The 21,780-nt window shown below is 35.6% G+C and overlaps 1 protein-coding gene across 1 annotated transcript; it reads right to left on the reverse strand.

Annotated features, from left to right (window-relative positions):
* Positions 1-7,740: 7,740 nt before the first annotated feature.
* On the reverse strand, positions 7,741-8,872 carry LOC125812817 (probable WRKY transcription factor 27). The gene is made up of 3 exons (XM_049492280.1): positions 8,565-8,872; positions 8,316-8,429; positions 7,741-8,164 (listed from the first exon to the last, which is right to left on the reverse strand). The coding sequence occupies exons 1-3, from the start codon at positions 8,870-8,872 to the stop codon at positions 7,741-7,743; spliced, it is 846 nt and encodes a 281-aa protein (XP_049348237.1).
* Between the last annotated feature and the right edge of the window lie 12,908 nt (positions 8,873-21,780).

The raw sequence follows: 21,780 nt of genomic DNA on the forward strand, positions 1-21,780 counted from the left end.
AGCAAAAGTTGTTGTCTGACCAGCAGCTCCAAGAGGTGAGCACCACCAGCGAGGACAGTCGCCTGAAGCAACAACTGCTCCGGCCAGCGAGCAACAGCAACCAGCGGCGCCGGCGAAAAACAGACAGCAGCAGCCAGCAAAAGCCAGCTCTGACTCCAGCGAACTGCTCCAGCCAACGAACTAGCGGGTCAAAAGATGGATCTTTAACAGATCCGTCCGGGTACATTTCTTTTTTAAAATTATTACCTCATCTTTTGACAACTTTGTTCTTCTTTTCAGTTACAAGTTTGCTATGCATGCTTTGTATATGTGAAAATCATTTCGGTCTCCAATTTAATTACTATTTGTTATTTTCTGATCTTATTCATGTTCTGCAATTTTTCTGATTTGGTGTGTTGCTAAAATATTATTCATGTGACTTAGAATGTCAATATATCTCTATGTTACCTGCTTCTTTATAGTTATGAGTATATTATGGATTTTAAAACTGTTGGTCCTTGATTTTTAGTTGATAAGTTGATAAGTTGGAATGATAATTGTTGCCCTTAATTGATTTTGTTTTTCTTAGCAAAATAGAGTTGTTTTGTTCAGCTTTAACTTTAAAAAAAATGGAATTCCGTGATTTGTGGTTCGCCCTTAATTTATTTTATGATGTATTTGAATTATTATTTGGTAAAAATATGAGAAGTTGTATATTCGGAACTTGATTTGAATTGTATTTGTTCTTCCTAAAATAATTATTTGACTCTCCTTTGATATTTTATATTGGTGATTTGTCCCCTTTAATATATGTGTAATTTTGACTCGTTAATTATTTCCTCATATCTGTTAGGATTTCTTAAATCTGGCAATTTAGCTAATTGCTTGGTCAAATTGCTCCTTTTCTTGATTTAGGCTTCTGTAATTTGGTGTAGTTTGCTGGATTTTTCTTTCTATGGTAATTTTGATTATAGAGTAAAAGCGTATATTACTTCTTTCCTTATAAATTTTAATGCTGATTTGATTTAATATTAATGAATAGTTGCTGTAAATTGATCCCTCTCCCTTAATTACATATTAGACTGATTTCCTACTTGCTTATTTTAGGAAAAATAATTTTACAGATTTAGCTCTCTTTGTTAAGGAAATCTTTTGATCTGTAATTGCTCCTCATTAATTATTAGCATGATCCCTCCCTATCACTATAAAAAGAGGACCCTCCTCATTCTTTCTAGGGACACCCTAACTTGCTCACATACTCTAATTCTAAGAAAAGAAAAGCATATTATTCTCTACTTAAAAAAAAGTTTTCCGGTGAACATTCAAAGTGCTATCTTTACTCGGTATTGTTGTGTTCAGGTCTAGTAGTGGATCAAGTTTGTCTTCATTGTTGTTAAACATATATTCTGCTTAACCGGTTAGTTGTTTCTCTATTAGTTTAACTTATGTATTGTATTGTTTCAATGGATATTGTATGTTTGAAATAAATAAAGGAAGTGTTCGGGTCAGTTCTCTTCTCCCCTTTATATGTGTATGATTGTATATGTGCAATATATGGCTTGAAGTAATACGTATGTCCTATTCTGCTTGAGTTCATAAAAAATAATTGCTATTACATGTGTTGTATATTACTTGGGTTGTATTGTTGCTTTCTTTAACAAGGTTTGAACTTACAGGTTCAAGATATGGAGAGTCGCCATAGGAGGGAAACACTTGACAAGCTATTTATTTAATTTATGTTTTGTATATTATTTAATCTCTATTATTGTTTTGTAATAATTTGTAAACTCTAGCTCTATATATGTGATATAATTTTGGGGATCGTCTAAGGGGGGAGGGGTATACGTGCTAATTGTGTCTTTTATTTCATTCTTTTTATATGTGTGATTGTCATAAAAATCTGTCTATATCGCTTAGCTAAAGTCAGTAATTGTGTTATAATAACCGATCTAATCTCAAGCCTTTGTTCGCTTGAAATTTTGTTTTACCTTTAATCTGACATAAATTAGCACATGAAATCCACGATCGGGCAGTGTGCTTATGTAATAATTTATGTGGAGATCTATGACTATAGCTTTACTTTCAGCATGCCTAATAAATTTTTATGTAGTAACTTTTAAGTATGTTCATGAATTTTAAAATAACTTGAGTCTAATAACTTTTGCATGTCAAAACCAAGTTACAATAATTTCAGACTGTCAATTAATCAGTCAGCTATCTGTAACCCTTCGTATGTCAATAAATTTTCAGCTTGTTCACGTAGAAATCATGCTCATAATGATAAGTGTTATTTTATATGTTATTTGGTGTCTAGATAATCATGCCTATAGGTTTCTGAATAGTATTATATCTTTATATAGAAAGTATGCCTATAGAATCAGTATTTAATTTCAGGATATTCACTAAGAAATCATGTCTATAGGATCTCTCAAATAAGATCAATGTCAATGAATAAAATCGTAATCTAATAATTTTCATTATGTTAATTGACTATTATAAACCTGCTATGCATATTTTCTGCCCATTGTTAAATATTATTTTAATATACTTATTTTCTGCTAGTTAAATAAAATAAACCAACTAGTTGCCAGCATGTTGTTTCAAATCTACTCTATTTGGGTATTTGTCGCGTGTAATTAATCAACTAGGATGTTAATCACTTAGATAGCATGTCTATAGGTTTCTACTAATTTCTAGCATGTTTTAAAAAAATAAAAATAAATCTGTTATGAATATTCTTTGCTAAAAATAAGTAATTGTTGCATCAATGTTAAAAGTTGCTACTGTTTTACTACATTTGCTACGTGTTTCAGCTACTGAGTAAATCTTTTTTGCAATAACAATTAAATTTGCTACCGTTCTAACATATTTCGGCATGTCTAGTCACTTTTCTATTATTTTAAAATCAAGTTAATTAAAAATATGTCATGCCATTAATTTCTGCCCCCCCTTAAAATCAGTTGAACCTAAAACCTGCATTTTGTAATAATTTTTCTACCACCTTTAAAATTCAGTCTAAAAAGCTTTTCTGCACCGGTAACAATTTTCTGCTCCTAATTCACTAAATTATTATTTTGTTAACGCCCATTTGTATGTTCACACACTTAGCATGAATCCTTTCACATTACTTGTGTTTGTCAGCATGTATATTAAAAGTTAGAGGCCAATATGAGATTTTATGTGCTAAATGTTCGTCCAACATGTTTGACTTGGTGTCTATGTGGGCCTATTAGGAGTTTATTTCAGTCTAAAACCTTCCTAATAGTGGTCCAATGCCTCTTGGATCTTAAGCGGGGACGTTAGGCACCTTTTAGAGACAAAATGTATGCGATGGTGGGGTAGGGGTAGTTTAGGCCCTATGGATATGATGACATCGACTCAGGCTTAAAGCGACAAACCTTGGTTTTGTCAGTCCCTACACGGAAGCCTATCAAAAAATAAATAAAAAAAGTCGAGTGTTGATCCTAAAGTCCTTCAGAGTCTCCCTTTCCTTTGTCCCTTTATTTGTTTATTATTATATTTGTTTGGGGTAGCTTAAATAAAAATATAAAAATTGTTTATTCTATTTGATTGTGCAATTTATGTCTCCTCGCTCTTCTTTTATTAATTGTTTAAATATTTATTTTTCGTTTATTACATCACCTAGTCTCGCATACTTAATTAATAAAGTAGATAATTTAATTAATCCTAATTGTTTAATCATAGTTATCACCTAGTCATCATGCTAATTAAATAAAATAATAAATGAAGTGACCATAATTGCTACTTGTAACCCCATATAAATTGCATGAGAAACGGCCAGGACCCACATTTGTGGACCTAGAAGGATGCTTAACACCTTTCCCTCGAGGTAACTTGAACCCTTACCCTAATCTCTGGTTCATTGACCTTAGTTAGATTTAGCTAGATTAGATAGGTGCCCTAACGCGCCTTAATTCGTTAGGTGGCGACTCTTCAATCCTCCAAAATCCCAAAAGAGTTGTTAGGTCGTGCACCAAAACCCGTTTTGAGAAAAACGGGGCGCGACAATAAATAAATGATTCTACAACCCATATTTCATGATAGAATTCTCTACAATATACCATTCTCTATAGGGTTCGACCCCGACTCTTAGTTGGGTATTTTTATAGACGACGATCATTGTCTCTTTTAAATTGTTTCATAGAGTACTTTTGAGCATTATCAAGTAATTCACATTATCGAGGACATGAATTTTAGATAGAAAGGAGTAGAGGTCGCATAGTATGGTAGAAGGATAGTAGCGATAGCGTGTTGTCTTGCCTTACGAAGGTTTAGTGTCTTTCGTAGGCTTAGTCGTCCCTTATAGTTATTACCATATGCTATTTATTGTATTTAAATTATCACATTATTCTACCATTAATATTGACTCTCTCTTGTTGACTTTACACTTCTTCTCTTTTTAATCAGTATGATTTCTTCATTGGTTTCTTCTTCTTTTACTTTAGTTTGATATACTTGAGTCGAGGGTCTCTTGGAAACAACTTATCTACCTTCACAAGGTAGTGGTAAGGTCTATATACACTCTACCCTCCATAGATTCCGTTTTGTGGGATTTAACTAGGAATGTTGTTGTAACACCTCAAATTCAGAAAAGGGAAATATATTCGTTTTGCAACCACTCCGTGAAGTAGCTTGAGGACGCCAAATGACTCGGCGATCCCCTGAGTACCCCCCCCCCCTCACCTTTTTTGCTTTATCTCTGAGGCCAGTGTGTTGTAACTTTAGGCGAGCTGGATCGAGCTCCCCGTTCCATTTGGTGAATCGCCAAAGTGAATCCCCCATCGCCTAATTGACTAGGTCCTAGAGCTGGCTCCCTGTAATTTTTGGTGAGCTAAAGTCTCACTCGGTGAGTGCCGAGTGGCCCTTGGCGGCTTCAGCGGGTTTCAATCTCTATTTTTAAGTTAAGGACTTCTCGGCCTTTTTAAATTATTTTTATTCAATATCCTGTCGTTTTAACCTTCACCTAAAGACCTATATAAGAGTTTTACCCCTAATTTCCCAAAATTTTAAATGGATTCTCTCAAATTCCTAAAAAGAAGAACAAGTTCTTCCCCTCCAAATATTTCTCTCTCTATAACTTGAAGAAGAATATTGAAGCTAGGGCTCAAGGTCAACTCTCCATTCTCAAATATTTTGTGGGCTTTGATAGAAAGGTATGATGGCTTTATTCATCCATGGAATCCTTTCATCCATGGAGCCCCTAAGTTCCCCAATGGAGAAGTAGAAATTCCCCAATTTGAGTTAGGGTTTTCTTCTATGTTGTGGGTCTTTATGAATGTTGATCCAATTGATTAGGTAATGATTGTTTATTCATGAATTGGGAAGATTACATGTTATAGGATGAATTTACATGTACCCATGTTTAACCAATGTTTCTAAGCTGAAATTGATGTAAGTGGGTTTTGATCCATGAAAGGAGAATATATGGATTTAGGTGTATTCTTATAGGATAAATAAGGTACATTATGAATTGCTTTAAGATTGAAGCATATATGATGATTATGATATAAGTTACTTTGAGAGTGAAGCAGATGTTATGAATTGTTGATTATTGATGTAATTGTTGTGGAAAGGATAGTTTCCCACTTGATTTGCTTATGTATGAATGTGAAATGGTTTCTCACATTGAATAATTATAGGTTGAAAGGATTTCTCTTCTAAAATGAGTCTAAGCTAAAGATTAAGAAAATGATGAGGCTAGAGGTGATTACCCATGACCTCTAAATGCTAAGGACATGAGATGATTACCCATATTCCTTAGAATAGAATATGAGGCGGTTACCCATATTCCTTGAAGTTAAACAAGAGGTGACTACCAACGCTCCTATAATGATGTTGGACATGGAGGCGAGTACCCATGATCCTTATAGAAAGGCATGTAGGCGAGTACCCGTGTCACATGATGTTGGACATGGAGGCGAGTACCATGATCCCATAGTAGGTTGGACAAGAAGCGACTACCCATGATCCTTTATGTAAGGCAAGAGGTGAATTCCCATGAGCCTTCATAGGAAGGAAAGAGGCAATTCTCCATGTCTATAAAAGATAATCTAAGATATGTTATGATAGGTGATAAGCTTGTATTGTTGCTCGAGTTTACCTTCTATGATGAGTAAGGATGAATTGAGGTTACTTCAAGAAGTACTCCTTATATGCGAAATGATCTATTATGTGCATTGATTATGCTTTATGACTTATGTTTTCTATCTCTTAAATTTATGTTCATGTTTGTGCAAGTTTTCATATTTAGTACATTCTTCTACTAATGCATACTCTTGCCTACATTTATCATCCAAATGTAGGGTTTGGCGATCTCGACTCTCATCCCCGTGGCTAGGATCCTTAGTAGAGGCAAGAATTGAAGATTGGTGACTCATCATAGCATTCTAAGATTTGGCCACTAGTTCTTTATGTTCTTTTATTTTAGTTTGTGAACATTGTTGTGTGGGCTGTGTCCCAAGACTCTATTGGACTAGATGGTTTTGAGACAAGTGTATTAGACTTTCGCTTATTTTTATAAAGACTTTGGTACTGTTGAAATGTTTTAAATCTTATCGATTTTCTATTATCTTGACTATGAAAGCTAAGTGGCTTATATGAGCCTCTCGGGGTCTTGTATACCATGTTACGTCTAGGGTGTACCGCTGGATCGTGACAGTTGTTGTTGTATAAACCTTCAAGGTAAAATATCAGTTGTATATGTATGGTGCAATTATAATTGACTAAAGATCCACGTTCAATCATGAACGTTCAACTTAGATTTATTGAAACTAGTTAGTAATAACTTATTCAACATTCAAATCATATATCGATGCATTAATTATGCAAAGTTTTCTATCAATTATCATAATTTGTAACAGTTTATTATATATAAAGATTACATAGGATTGAATTATATTCAATGTTATACCCAACAACACTGAAGACACAAAAAATTTATTAATCTCAATATTAGAATTATATTTGACCCAAGTTTCCTCGCTCAAAGATAAATGACCTTAAATGTGTCATTTGGCAAAAGACAAAATTAAGAGTAAGAAAATAAAACTACTAGTTAAGATATTTATAAATCATTGATGATAGAATAAAACTATACCAACATATATATTTTAACAGATTATAAATTTTACTTATTTATCTTTCAAATCATCAATACTAATCCACAAGATCATAAACTGCTTTTAAGTGTGAAAAATCTTTCAAAACGGTTAATGCATGCATAAAATATCAATAATGATATTTATATAAATTAACTTTAATGTAAAATATTTGTTTAGTCGAATACTTTATAATAGTATAAATAATATTATACCTATGTAAGCGTAATCATGGGAGGTCTTGAGGTCCTACAATGTTTAAAGCTTTCATAATTTTCAAAACAACCAGAAGAAAAAATAAAAGAACCCAAAATATTTAGCATGAATATCGTTTGAATGGTGGAGGAAATATAATGATATGTACAATTTAATGTAAAAACTAAGTGAGATGACTTTTCTTAAAGAAAAAACTATTTGAGAACAACAGAAAATAATGAAACCGAAAAAGATTTATATCTAGTTATCTAGAGAAGCGCCATTTTCTATAATGTACATTGTTAAACATAGCAAACTATAAACATATAACTCTTCACGGCCACACTAAAAACAGAAACATAAACATGACTAGAAGACCACAAATGTCGACAAATAGAGTTGGTGGAAAGGGGAAAAATATAAATTCCTCTAGTCATTTTATTCCATATTAGGTGGAAGCAATAACTCCTTGGAGTTCTTCAAATCCCATAATATTAACTTCATTCATGTTCACCTCCTCTTTACCATTATCTCTATTATTTGTTGCCGCATCAACCATTTTGTTTTTGCTCCTGATTTCAAGCGTAGGCATAGTTGGGATTATTGGAAAAGCAACATCTCTTAAATGCTCAGCACGCTTGGAAGAGGATGATAATGCATTCAACATTGATGCTTTGGGCACGATATTTATGCCCTTTGGAAGATTGAATTTTGAACTAGTGTTGCAACCAACAAAATTTCTACGTTTCATGGGCAGATCATGGTTGTGTTCACTAGAATAGGACACCAAGAAAAGGTTCTCACCTTTTGGGCTTTTCTCAATAGTTTTTTTTGCTTCACAGTGTTTTGATGTACTACACTTATAGTAATTCCTGTTATGTCATATACAGATAACACTAATAAATTTTAAACAAATGTCATGTGTATCCACCATTAATAATTTTTACTACTTTTGGTGATGAAAATTGAAAATAGAAGGGAATAGATTATTCTATAACAAAAAAATTGGTGAAGAGAGCGAACCTCAAAAATGGAGAACCTTTGATACACTTCTGACCAGACTTGTTCCATCTCCATATATCATTTGTGAGTTCCTCTTGCAAGAATTCATAGATAATCATTTTCGACTGATTTTTCCTGATTTCAAATCAAAATTATTAAAATCAAATTCTGAACATACACATAAAATGTAACACGGTGAGCGGTTACCTTGTTGTAGTTTGGATCAAAGGATTCCTCATGGAAAAAGTGAAATTATGATAAATGTTAGACCTTATATCAAGTTGTTTTTGTTGATCAATCAATTCTTGAGGTGTTGTAGTTATTGGTGGCATACACACTATTGTTGTTGGTGATGGTGGAAAAGAGCTTTGCTGGATAAATTGAGCTGGCTGAATGGGATGTAAGTACAACTCTTGGTTACCATTTTGGTTCATAATTTTGACTTGATCATTTGGTTTTTCCTGGTGAGCAATTGGAAAATCTATAGAGAAAACTTCAGATAAGCCATTAAAATTAGTCATTTCAGAAGCTAAACATATGTCAATGTAATTCGAAACATCATTTGGAGAAGTCTCCATGCCTAAGTTAGGAGCTACAACATTGTAAGGTGTATTAATATTACAACTTTTTACCACCCCACTTGTATCTCAATCATCTTCTCCCATTTAAGATCTATATATAATGATATATAGTTAACCGCAAAAATTGGGGAAGGATCAAGAAAATATTAAAAATTCAGAAATGTACCTACAAGAAAAACTAATGATGTTTTCTGCGAGAGCGGAGAGGAAAAAAATCTAAAGAGGGGACTGACTTATGGAGGAAATAGATGAGTAAAAAAATGTTTTAGCTGGTAGGAAATTAGAAATCAAAGGCTGGGATGAAGAAAAGTGAACCATTTTTTCTTATTTTATAGAGAAACTTAAAGGGGTATCTACCTACCCCGGCTCATCCACATTCACTTCGCAGTTAATGTACAATAAATGTTTTTTTTCTAATTTAGAATGAGTGGTATTGTCGATAAAGGAGAATTCAAAGATAATCACTTGTTGTAATGACCCGATTCCTCAAGTCATGATGCACCTACTACACCTCACCAGTAGGTAAGCCTAACCCTTAGTCTGAAGTCATAAGCAACGGGCTATCAAGTAGAAGTCAACAATAGTAAGCATGAATCTTATAACGAAGCGAAGAAAGGGTAATAGATAGAAATGTAATACAACAAACCATCCCCAAGACCTTGCAACAGCTAGTAATAAGCATCTAATCAAACTAAGAGTACAACGCCTTTTACTAATACAAAAAAGTATAGGTTGTCTCTATATACAATATAAAGACTAAACCTAGCGAAAATAGATGGAAAATTGTAACTCAAAACACCACGAGCTCACCCAAGTTTCTGAACTCTAACTTGTTCTACATGACTCCAAATGAACGGCGAGAACTCAAAATATGATATGCAGGGAGTAAAAATGTAGTATGAGTACCAAAAACGATACTCAATAGGCTTGGGCCGAGTAAGCTCCAAAGACAAAGCAAGTATATACAACAAGTAATAATGAAATCAGAGCACAAATCACTAAATAGAAGATAAACAATAGACAAGCAATAAGGAACATAAGTAGGATACAAAAAATAAGGAACTCAATCAAAACATACTTGGAACAGAAACCAACAACCTACTCACAACAAACTATACAAGGTTAGGTGGACTAACAACCATAAGTGTAAAGCGACAACCAATCAGTTGTCACATCAACAACCACACAAAAGAGAATATAATCAAACAATAACGTAATTGAACCCCCATAAGCCCAGTAGGTATAAACAACAAAAAAACCCAAACGGCCCCCATAAAACGGGAGGGTGAAATCAACAAAAAAAATGTAGACTAATGATAGGAAATTCATAAGTATACAGAGTATGTAGTATGACAAACAATAACAATCATTAACCAAGTGTATAGACCTACCTCCACTGCCGTGCGGGCGAGGTTTGACCCATGCAACTCACTCATCCTGTATTATGGTACTCATGGTAAGAGAGGCCCATAAGGGACATGGAAAGTCCATATACACAACATGGTCTTGAATCTAGGTCTTTTCAAGGATGTAGAGCATCATGACTAGACCTGAAATCCACGACTAGTAGGAATAAACTTCGTTGTGGTACCGAAGGAATGAGTAACCAAAGCCATGCAGGAAAGGGCATCGACAGGCCGACTACTCAAGTAAAAGCTGAGAACATCTTAGATGTCTCTAATGTCTCAAGTATAAAAGGATCACATAAATAACAGATCATAAGTCTTAAAATCCAATAAATCAAGTGATATAGGTGGTACGACTCCCGTTAAAACCCATTTAGAATAGATACCAAGTGAATGTTTTCTTACCCCATGAATGATCATAATATAACGATCAATGAACTAGAACATACCACAAAAGACATGTAAATGAACAACTAATGCAATGCATCATCACCAAAATTCAAACAAGGCATTCACAATCAGAAAAATATAAATAGGATCAAACCATGCTACAAAGGTAAAGAGTACTAACTTGGGATCCAATAAGTCCTCGAATGTGTCCTCAGACCTAACAATACTTAAATTATCATAACAAGCCTACCACTAAACAACGGGCGATTAGATCAAGAAGAGCTCCCATATCAGAACAAGGGGAGAAAAACTCAAGAAATTATATATTACCCCAATCACACCACTCCAACCTACGACTGAGCACAACTAGTCCCAACATACATTTACGATGAGCCTACAAAGTCTCAAATACCTATCACATGGCCAACAACCCAAAGTCAAGCTCTACATGGTGTAACCTACCGCTACAAGGGCAAAAGTACGCACTAGGAATCTAAGGCTCAACCCTAGTCTAAGGTCACAATTACCAATTCTTACCAGGATACATATGCTATGACACACTACAAGCAAGGCTAAAGCTTAAACTAAAGATCTTGTCATCTACAATAATACCAACACTCCTACGAGAGTAAAGAAAGATAAAGTAAATAGGGAAAAGCTAATACCTGACAAATACAATCCTAAATCTCATGCAATTTAGACTAAGCATTATCTAAAAATCCCAATCAAGAAAGTAAATTGAATCCTACCTCAAATTTGATCACGCGCGCTTCGAATACATTGCACACGAGCTATTTGCTTCAAAAATGCATTTGAAAACTGCCACACTATAAATTTGTTGATCATAACGTCATTACAGATGTTTAGAGAACAAATCCACAATAGTTGGAAAATACCCAAAATGTAGTCAAAAAGGAAATATGGGACCCATACCAAGAATCTCAAAATTGATTTCATCAAAAGAACCCAATGGATATCGGGCTTTTGTCCTAAAATTGGGAACAATTTGATGCCCGAAGCAGCCCAAATAAAGACATGCACAAATTCTTCAAATTAAAGAGACAAGGTAGCCCATTCCGGGTGAAAATTACCTCAATACTCCTACTTCTACACTTTCTGATCAGTCCCACACGTAGTCACACCAACTCTAGATAAAAGATAACTTGAATCCCTTAAAAAAGAGCTACCTAGCTCAAGATATCGAAATTTTAATATTTGGAAAAATGGATAGACAAACAATATAAACCATTATCGATGACCCCAAAAGTGATCAGTCGGCTGCAAAAGCGATTAGTCAGCCGCATAAGCGGCCAAGCCCAGAAATCTCCTACCGAGAAAGCAACCACTGTGAAAGTCGCTACCATGAAACTGATCAATCGGCTGTGAAAGTGGCAAAACCCCAAGAGGCTCCCACCGCGAAAGTGATGCCTAAGCCGATAAAGAGGCTATACAAAGCGATCCAAGGGCCACTAAAGTAGTCGCACTAACATTGTTGCACAATAATTTGAAGGAAAATGCTCCAAACTTCAAATGGACACCCGAAATTCCTTCGAAACCCCGTGAACACAAACAAACTATGATACTAATCAAAATTAGCATTTCAGACTCAACGAAACCATCAAAACTTCCATCTGAGGTCGTCATGACAAAAAATAGGTCGCACACCCAAGTTCCTTTTCAAGCCAATATCCACAAGAGGAGTTGAAATAAGTTCAGAAGCTTAGTGAACCACACAAAAAGGTCATTCTTGATCAAACTCAACATTTAAGAGCTAACTGTGCTAATAGATTTCACATCCAAGCATGTTTACCAAGAATGTTGATCAAAGTCAAACTTTGGTTAAATCTTCAAAGTTTAGATGCCAAACGACATAAACTCACTCCGGAAGTCTCGGTACCTAAACCAACCATGCCCCAAGCTTAAAATGGCCCTTCTGAAGCTGATGGAATCATAAGAATTACATTTTGAGGCCGTCTTCCTGAAATTCTGACAGAAATCTACTGTTTAAGTTTCAAAGGTTCCAAAATTTGGAAACTCGAACAAAACTCAAATGAGTGACCCGATGACCAAATTTTAAGTCCCACAAAGTCGTAAATGACTTGGGGTCACTAAAGGAAAACTCTTACTGATGAAAATATCAAAAATTGGAGGTAATGACTTGGAGGGTCATTATAATATCCACTACTAATAGGAATTTCGTTCATATAAGTAGAAGGACAATTATAGCTTAAAGGTACAAAAAGATGAGGATATTAGGCTTGGATGCTCAGCCAAACCCTGAGACACCCTCCCAGATCTAAAAACACTAACACAGAACTTAGGCTAAGAGGGAAAATCCTTGAGTTCACGTCAAAACACTAGAAACTCCTCAAATTCCTTTTTGGACTCCAACTCTCTCCCAAAAGAATTGAACTTGCCTTAAAGCACAAGATTTAGCTGAGAAAACCAATACCACACCAAAACTACCAAATTGAGAAAACACATGACAATGGCAGAAGCAACCCAACTCATAAATCGAAACACTCACCTTATGCTCCAAATTTAACATTTTCTATCAATCAAGAACATTTTGTCAGTCCTTATCTCTCTTGAACATCTCCAGCACAATTTGAAAACATTCTACAAACCCACATAACAAAAACCTCACGGGAACTACATGATTTGCCTGAACATCATGGAATAACAACTGTCAAAATAAGGAACTTAGCCCAAAGAAAAGCCAAAAATCCATTCCTTACTCTAAAAAATGAACAATCTCAATTAGAACACAACCTTCTGAAGCCAAGAACTTTCCTCCAAAGGAGCTTCTAGAAATCCGGCACAATAATCCCATAAGTTACTCTTCCCCCGCAAATTCAGAACCAACTAACCCAGTCTAAGGGAAACAGAGTCGGTTGGCGGTGTATCAACATAGTCAACTAGTTGGTGGTGGCCCAAGGGTACAAACTCCTATCACGAACCACACAAGCCACCAAGCATGATAAAGGAAAACCTCTCATCCTGAACAAGAATAAAATCATACATTCCACGAATTAATTTTACCCCATCATAAATGTGAACCTTCTTAGAAATTTCCATTTTCCCATAGAAGTTATAGTCTAAAGTCATCGAAGAACTACACCACGCCGACTCTAAATCACCAACAAACTTTAATAGCTACCAGCACAACCATAATAACAACAAAAATAACAACAAAGTAACAAAGAATCACACCTCCAAATTCTGGGTAGCCATAACTAAACTCCAAGACCACCAGAAAAAGACAAATAAAAAAAGACTGAATGAGCAAAAGCACAATTACACAAACAAGAATAAGACTAAGGAAAAGGAAGAAAGCAACCAACTACGACTACCTCAGAACTATAAAAGTCCAAACTACCCCTCATACAACAACTAGAAACCTCCCAACTATTACTTAGAGGACGACACACAACTAAGGAAACCTCTTAAGCTAGGTAGGCTTAACAGCATAAAACTTGGCAAAACTGGTCTAGTTAGCTATTTTAAAAGGATTGCCATCACACTGAGAACATATAACAAAAGCCACTAATGCAAAAACATGGAGAGTTACTCAACCACTACTCCCAAATTGAAAGAATAACATCTAGTCTATCACCTACTAAAAAGAATCAACTATAGGAGGTAAACCACATAAATAATTATAAAGTCAAGTTGTAATAAAATGCTCACAATGGATAAGATGACAAATAAATACGAATGGGTATGAAAACCACAAATCACACTTGATAAGAACAAAGGGATAAAACCACAAAATTCCATCAAAAGAGCAGATACATGGAGCCTCAGCCTCTGGCTGGCCTGTAGAAGCATAAAATGGATCTTACCCGAGCACAACCCGAACACCTAAAGTAGTACTAGCATCACTCAAGGCACTACCTCTAATAGAAGGTGCTATCAACCCATGAGACTTACCTAACGGAACACCTCTCACTATGATCCCACGCTGGGGATAAGCTCTAGACCGATGGAAAAGCTCTCCACAAATACGACAAGATCTGACCACTCTAGACTAAGGAATATCATATTTCTGGAATAGCAATACCTACCTAGGGCACTCTCTAGATCAGTGGTCAAACCCTCCACAATTATAGCAACCTCTATAGTCTAAAGCCCGGCATGAAGAACACGATGAGTGGCCTTGCCAGCCTCTGCCAAGCTCAAAACCATCCCCTATAAACTTCATTGGGACCCTACGACAATCCATGACATAGTTTCCTACATTTAAACATGCACAACAACCATCACCAAAAGCAGCCTGTTGTGAAGACCCAGTTGTAGTAACATCAAACACGACACCAATAGGTCCAAGAAGATCACCATGAGAAGTCTAACCTGAGCTATGCCTGCCATAGTTACCATGACCTACCTTACAACCTGAGATACTAATGCCAAAGACATAGTAGGTCAAGAAGGATGATGACCCTCACTAAACTCATACCCACCTCGAAGTTGAATGTTGTCATTGTTGTACTAATAGTGAGGCCTTTTACCATTGTCACTTGAAGCCTCAAGACATACCTGCTCCGCCACTCTTACATCACTAACAACCTAGGGACAGGTAGATCCAACTTCTATCATATGCTCTGATGTAAAGTGAGTGAAAATGCCAGCCCTCCGAAGAACCCCTAGCTTAACTCTTAATTTTAAAGGAAAATGTGGGACCAATCCTAGCCCACTTTAGAAATCCCATCACGTACTCATAAATTGATGACAAACCCTGTTGGGGCCAGTCAACCCAAATTAGCCCTGAGATGAACTTATTAGTAATGTACCCTCAAAGAGGCTCGGACCTACTAACACTGCATCTCGAGGAATTGAGATAGACACTGACCCTATCAGTGCTTGGGCTGCCCCCACATTCACTGAATGCTGACAAATGTCTTCCACCTTAAGGTCTATACGTGACTGAGGCCCTCTAACCCGACCATGTGCTAAAACCTTAGTAGGGTGTACTGATGCTCCGTCTACGTCCATCGAACACCTTATAATATCCATATAAGAGAGAATAGATTCTAAAGAAGCAGTTTTAGAGGTTATCCAAAGACAAAGAACATTATAAGAAGTCAAAAATAGAGTTTCCTAAGTATTCCATATATCCTCCCAAGTATAGGATACATACGTCTCTACACTAATTTGTAGCACTCTACTAGGATTTTCTCTCATACAAACGATATCGATCAACTTCGGGTTCTAATACAAACTTGTCACGATCTGATTCCCCAAATAATGGTGGTACCTACTACACCCCATTAGTTGGTAAGCCTTACCCTTATCCTAGAGTTGTAAGCAATGGGCTATCAAGAGAAAGTCAAAAATAAGAAGCATGAAACTTATAACGAAGCGGAGAAAGGGTAATCAACAAAAATATAATATAAGAAACCATCCACAAGACATAGCATGTATCAGTAATTGAGAATCTAATCAAAATAATAAAACAAGTCTTTTTATTAATAATAAATAAGTACAAGTTTTCTCTGAATACAATAACAAGACTAAGCCTAGACAAAACAGATGGAAATCAGTAACTCAGAATGACAGGGTCTCACCCTAGTCTCCGAACTCCAAGCTGCTCTGTATGACTCCAAATCAATGTCGAACTAAAACTATGATCTACAAAGAGCATAAGTGTAGTATGAGTACAAAAAACTATCCTCAGTAGGCATGGACCAAGTGAGCTCCAAAGATAGAGCTATTGTACATAACAAGTAATAAGGAAAGCATAGCACAAATAACTAAAGAGGAGATAATATGATAGAAAAGCAATAAGGAGCATTAGTAGGATTTAAAAATAAGGAATCGAGTTAAGAACGCACCTAGAACACAAGCCAATGACCTACTCACAAGAAACTAAGATACAAGAGTCGACTATGCAAGGTTAGGCGGAATAACAACCACGGGTCTAAAACAACAACATATCAGTTATCATATCTCCAATAGAGAAAAAAATATAATCTAACAATAACCTAATTGTAACACCCCAGACTCGAGATAGGGCAACATAGCAAGTTTTTAGGACTTTCAGGTACCAGTCGATGGAGGCCAACCACGACCTGTGAGCTGAGCCATAGACCGTAGGTCTGGTCCGTGGTTGGTCACCCAAAGAACTCTCAAAACCCATGACACACAGCCTGGACCAACGGACCGTCAGTGGGTCCATGGTTCGTGGTTGAGGGTACGTAGGTCAGGGCCCAGAAATCGAGTCTCTGACAATGATTGATGGTCGTGTAACACGGACCGCTGGTCAGACCACGGTTCATCAGTCGTGGTCCGTCAATGGTGGGTCGGCAGTTATTTTTTTTAAGGGTAGTTGGGTCTTTTCCTAATTATTTTATCCTTATACTGCATCGTTTTACCCTTCATCTAAGACCTCTATATAAACGTTTTAACCCCCAAATTACTTCATTCAAGCCATTCTCTCTATTTCACCAAAAGAAATCAAGTTCTTCCTCTCTCAAATATTTCTCTCTCTAGAAGTTGAAGAAGTAAGCTAGGGTTTCAAGATCAAGCCTCCAAATTCTCCATTGCTTCCAAGATTTTGGCATTGAGGTATGATAGTTTTCATCAATGGAAGACATTCCTCCATGGATTTTCCAAATTCTCCTATTTTCAAAGTTAGTATTCCCTAATTGAGTTAGAGTTTTCTTCAATTGCAATGGGTTCTCTTCAATGTTGATTTAAAGGATTATGATCTCTTATGCATGAATTGATGAAATACTCTCATTTTTATAATGATTCCCCATGAACCCATGCTAATCCCATATTTTCCAATTATGATGATATGAAAATGGGTTTGGAACTATGAAAGGTGAATTATGAAAGTTAGCATGCTCTTATGAGAATTATGTATATGTTTTAAGGATGCTTTGAGAGTGAAGTATCAATGATGATGTTGTTGTTGTTGTGTTGTTGAATGGATTTTCGCATATACACACATATGTATGATTGTGAAAGGTATTCTCACATAATAAGGGTTCCTAAGGTTGAGAGGCTATTCTCACCTAAAATTAAGTAATGCTAAGAAGCTAATCTAATTATGAGGCAAGAGGTGATTACCCATGCTCTATAATTGAATGACAAGAAGAAATTACATGTGTAACATGATGTAAGGACAAGAGGAGATTTCCCATGTTCCTTCAAGGACAAGAGGTGATTACCCGTGTTCCTTTATGAGCTATGATGAAAAGATCATAGACGGTGAAAGGTTTTCTCACGCACGGTCTAAGGAGCTATCCTATGATAAGGCATGAGGGGACTACCCATGTCTCTTAATGATAAGATAAGTCAAGACCTAATAACTACTCCGTGGGATTTATGCTTAGCATCGAGAGGATATTGAGACGGAAGTTTTCCCGTGAGTAGACATCGGGTTTTTAGAAGCAATCGCCTTATCCCTTACCTATGTTCCCACATGGGAAGATGGTCTAGATAGACATTAGCTAGTGGATCCATTTTAGCTCTGATTCATGGTTCTACCTTGGCAAGTAGGACAACCATTTTCGGTGTGGGAGACACCAGGGGATCATGTTATAGCTCACATGGTCTTTATGTCAGTTAAGGCTAATTTTCTCAACAATAATAATGAACTAAGGTTACTTCAAGAAATATTTTACATGTTTTTAAATATGATGCTCACTTGCATTGACCATGGTTTTATGACTTATGGTTTCTAACTCTCAAAAAACATGTTTTAGGTTGATCATTGCATACTTATGAAAATTTTCCTTTTTAGCATGATTTCATACTTTTATGCATGGCTATCATACTTAGTGCATTTTTGTACTAACTCATACTCTTGACTACATTTCTCCAAATATAGGGTCCGACAATCAAGGTTCCCACTTTTGTGGCTAGAGATTGATTTACGACTTTCCCAAGCTTTAGTGAGTCCTTATGCTTCGAGGATGAATTCTCATTATTTTCAGTTTCTGTCTTACTTTCAGTTTTGGACATGATGTATGGGATAGGCCCAATTTCATTCTATCGTATTAGATGTCTATTGAGACAAGTGTTTTAGACTTCCACTTTACTTTTATAAAACCTATGTGATTTTAAATGTTCTTCTTTATCTCTCATTCATTCTATGTCGTATGTGATGAATTCTAAGTGGCTTGTATGGAGCCTCTCGGGGTCCTATACGCTATGTTAAGCCTAGGGGGTACCTTTCATGACACTAATCAAACCCACATAAGCCTGGTAGGTACAAAAAGAAAACATAACCCAACCGCCCCCCTATAAAACCGAAGGGTGCATTCAATAAGCAAGTATACTATATGCAATGCATGTGAGTACAGAGTATGAAGTAGGAGCATGAGTAACCATTAGTAGCCAATTGTATAGACCTACCTCCCTACCGTGTGGGCGAGGTAGGACCCATGAAACTCCCTCATACAGTACTATGGTACTCATGGTAAGAAGAGCCCATAAAGGTTGCAGGAAGACAATATTGTCATGACTCAAAGTATACCATAGGCGTAACATGACTTATAGAACCTAGAGAGGTCCTACACAAGCCACTTAGCATATATCATACAAGATAATATAAGTAAAGAGTTCAAAAGATAGTGTTTCATACAATAGAGTGTGACAAAGAGGAAGTCTAACATATATCTCAAAGCTATATAATACATCATAAGAAACGTGATTGGGACGTAACTCATACATCACATACAAAGTTCAAAATAAAATGAGATAAAGCTATAAAGTACTTAGTCCTCAGAACATGAGGACTCACTAATTAGTTGAGGCACCCACAAGTATGGGAGGTAGGAGCGTCAGACCTTACATTAGTGAAATAATGTAGGCACAAATATGCATTAGTACATGGAATGTAATAAGTATGAGGTAATATGCATAAACATGGACATGATAGTATAGATGACTTCAATCGAATAGGCATGATCATAATGAAACATTTAAATGCTTTTAGAGAACACTACAAGAAAAACACCCTCTAAGGAAGGGAAATCTAGTCCCAAAAAGTCTAAATCTAGTCCCAAATAGTCTATTGTGATGGGAAAAGGCTGGTCGCCACCCGTCCTAATAGACTTCTTCGCTAAAGGTCAACTACGACGAGCTCCTTTAGCTGGTCCTTAAATGTTTTTAGAGACGGAATCATAGCTAGTCGCAAAAATACTTTTAGAGACCATGTATCTCGTCCCATATAGTTGATTTTCTTCTTTAAAACCTAGTAATTTTCTGGTCGTTAAATCCCTTTAGGGAAGAGAAACTACCTCATTGTAGAGCACCTTTTTGCGACTAGTGGCTACCTCATCCTAGATTAACCTTAATTTAGGGACAAGAAGTTGTCTCATCTTAAAAGAAGTTTTAGGGACAGAGCAATATTTTTGGTCTCTAGTTGACTACCAATGTTTCTTAAGCTTTGTATCACGAAATTATAAATTTTATCAATAAACATAAGATTGCTACAAAAAATCTCCAAACAAAAGGTTGTTATAAATATAAAAATTGGCTATCATCCCATGATGTTAGTTTCAATATTTTCTTAACAAAAAAGCTTAGCTAATTAACATCTCAAGCTACACTATAATATCAAGTTTTGCATAACTCCATAGAGAAATAATAATGATCTTTTGCATCTTCTATACATGCATCTTGACTTGTAACTTCAATCTTCAAAATCTGTAAGTACAAAAATTTTAAAAAGACCATAAGTAACTATTGGTATATATGTAAGGAGTAAGATGTAAATTTTACACTAAATTAGTTAAACTGCTCATCGCAAAAAAACTCTAAAATTCAGCGAAGATTATCTAGAAACGTTAACAAGCTTCATGAATATAAGAAGATTAATTAGGAAACCTTTGATATGCATTAAGAAAGAATTCATATCTACATCAAAACACAGAAATTCGAGGACAAGATATAGTACAAATGGAGAAATTCCCCATCAAGAATGTGTGTTATGGATACTTTACATACTTGATCAGCAACATCTCTTTATATAGAGTGTAGATGGATAGCTTAGGTCGAAGGAGTAATGAATAAATCGTGTAGAATTCAACTTCCACCCAAATATGTAGAGGAGAGTATGCATTTTATCAAGAGAAGACAATAGATGCAATTCCGAAAGGAACCAGTAGTAGCATGATAGAGGTCTGATGTTGGATAATCTTCATAGAAGGGTATTCAGCTCACTAGATGCTCTTGGATTATAAAAGTACGTAAAAAAGAGTTCAAGTGTTTTCTGTTAGAACATCAATTCTAAAACATCCTATCAAAACTTCAAGTATAAAATTTCAAAGCTGATCCAAATTTGTTCGTGACTTAAATTATTATGGTTTCCTCATAGTCGTGGAGTTTCCCATCAGAACTTCAACTGTCTACTTAGTAGATTATCACAAGTCTAAATCGTCTATAATTTTCAAGTTTATATGTTTTGATGTAGTAGGTTGGGAGACAAAAGCAGATTGCATTTGATAGTGTATCACAAGTCTATATGGTCTACAAATTGCATTCACACTGATTTCATTAAATCCTAGAGAACTATCGATTGCATTCACAATGACTTTTATATCCTAAATTTTCCATGTTAAAGAGAACCATTATGTATAACTAGGAATTGAGTCCTTTCTAGTTGAATTATTCCATCTGGAAAGAACTATGATTGATGAAACAGTGGTGGACTATCTGTGAAATATTACGATAATCAATAATGAGATATCACATAGTTGTTATCGACAATGGACTAGAAAATTGGAAAGCTGAAATGAGATATGCTTCAATGAGACACCACACTCTAGGGAGTTTTTATCGACAATGAACTGTAAAATGAGGGCCTAAAATGAGATATGCTGGCAAAAGTCATAGATATGTAAGCCACCATGCAGAAATTCAACTATAAGACTATATTAAAACAAATTGACCTTACACATCTCCACTACTACTAGGACGAGTGCAGTATAGTACTTCTAAAACAATTGTACATGCAGAAAATAAAAAACAGAGGAAAAACACGTGCGTGCAACTGCTATTTGACACAAAGCTACGAAATTGAATCTTAAAGACAAAAGGTTAATAGTCTTTGGTATCTATGCAATTAAAATAGTTTTGAAAAAACTTACTTGTTTC

Source organism: Solanum verrucosum, unplaced genomic scaffold, assembly GCF_900185275.1.
Source record: "Solanum verrucosum unplaced genomic scaffold, falcon-dt-bn FXZP01000114.1, whole genome shotgun sequence".
Classification (NCBI taxonomy): domain Eukaryota; kingdom Viridiplantae; phylum Streptophyta; class Magnoliopsida; order Solanales; family Solanaceae; genus Solanum; species Solanum verrucosum.

What these genes read in the sequence shown, in the direction of transcription:
- LOC125812817 (XM_049492280.1), bottom strand. Translation starts at nt 8,872, where the DNA reads ATGGAGACTTCTCCAAATGATGTTTCGAATTACATTGACATATGTTTA. An exon ending in CAAAAACAACTTGATATAAG is followed by an intron (nt 8,430 to 8,564) that starts GTCTAACATTTA and finishes ATTTGAAATCAG; the next exon opens with GAAAAATCAGTCGAAAATGA. An exon ending in AAAGGTTCTCCATTTTTGAG is followed by an intron (nt 8,165 to 8,315) that starts GTTCGCTCTCTT and finishes ATGACATAACAG; the next exon opens with GAATTACTATAAGTGTAGTA.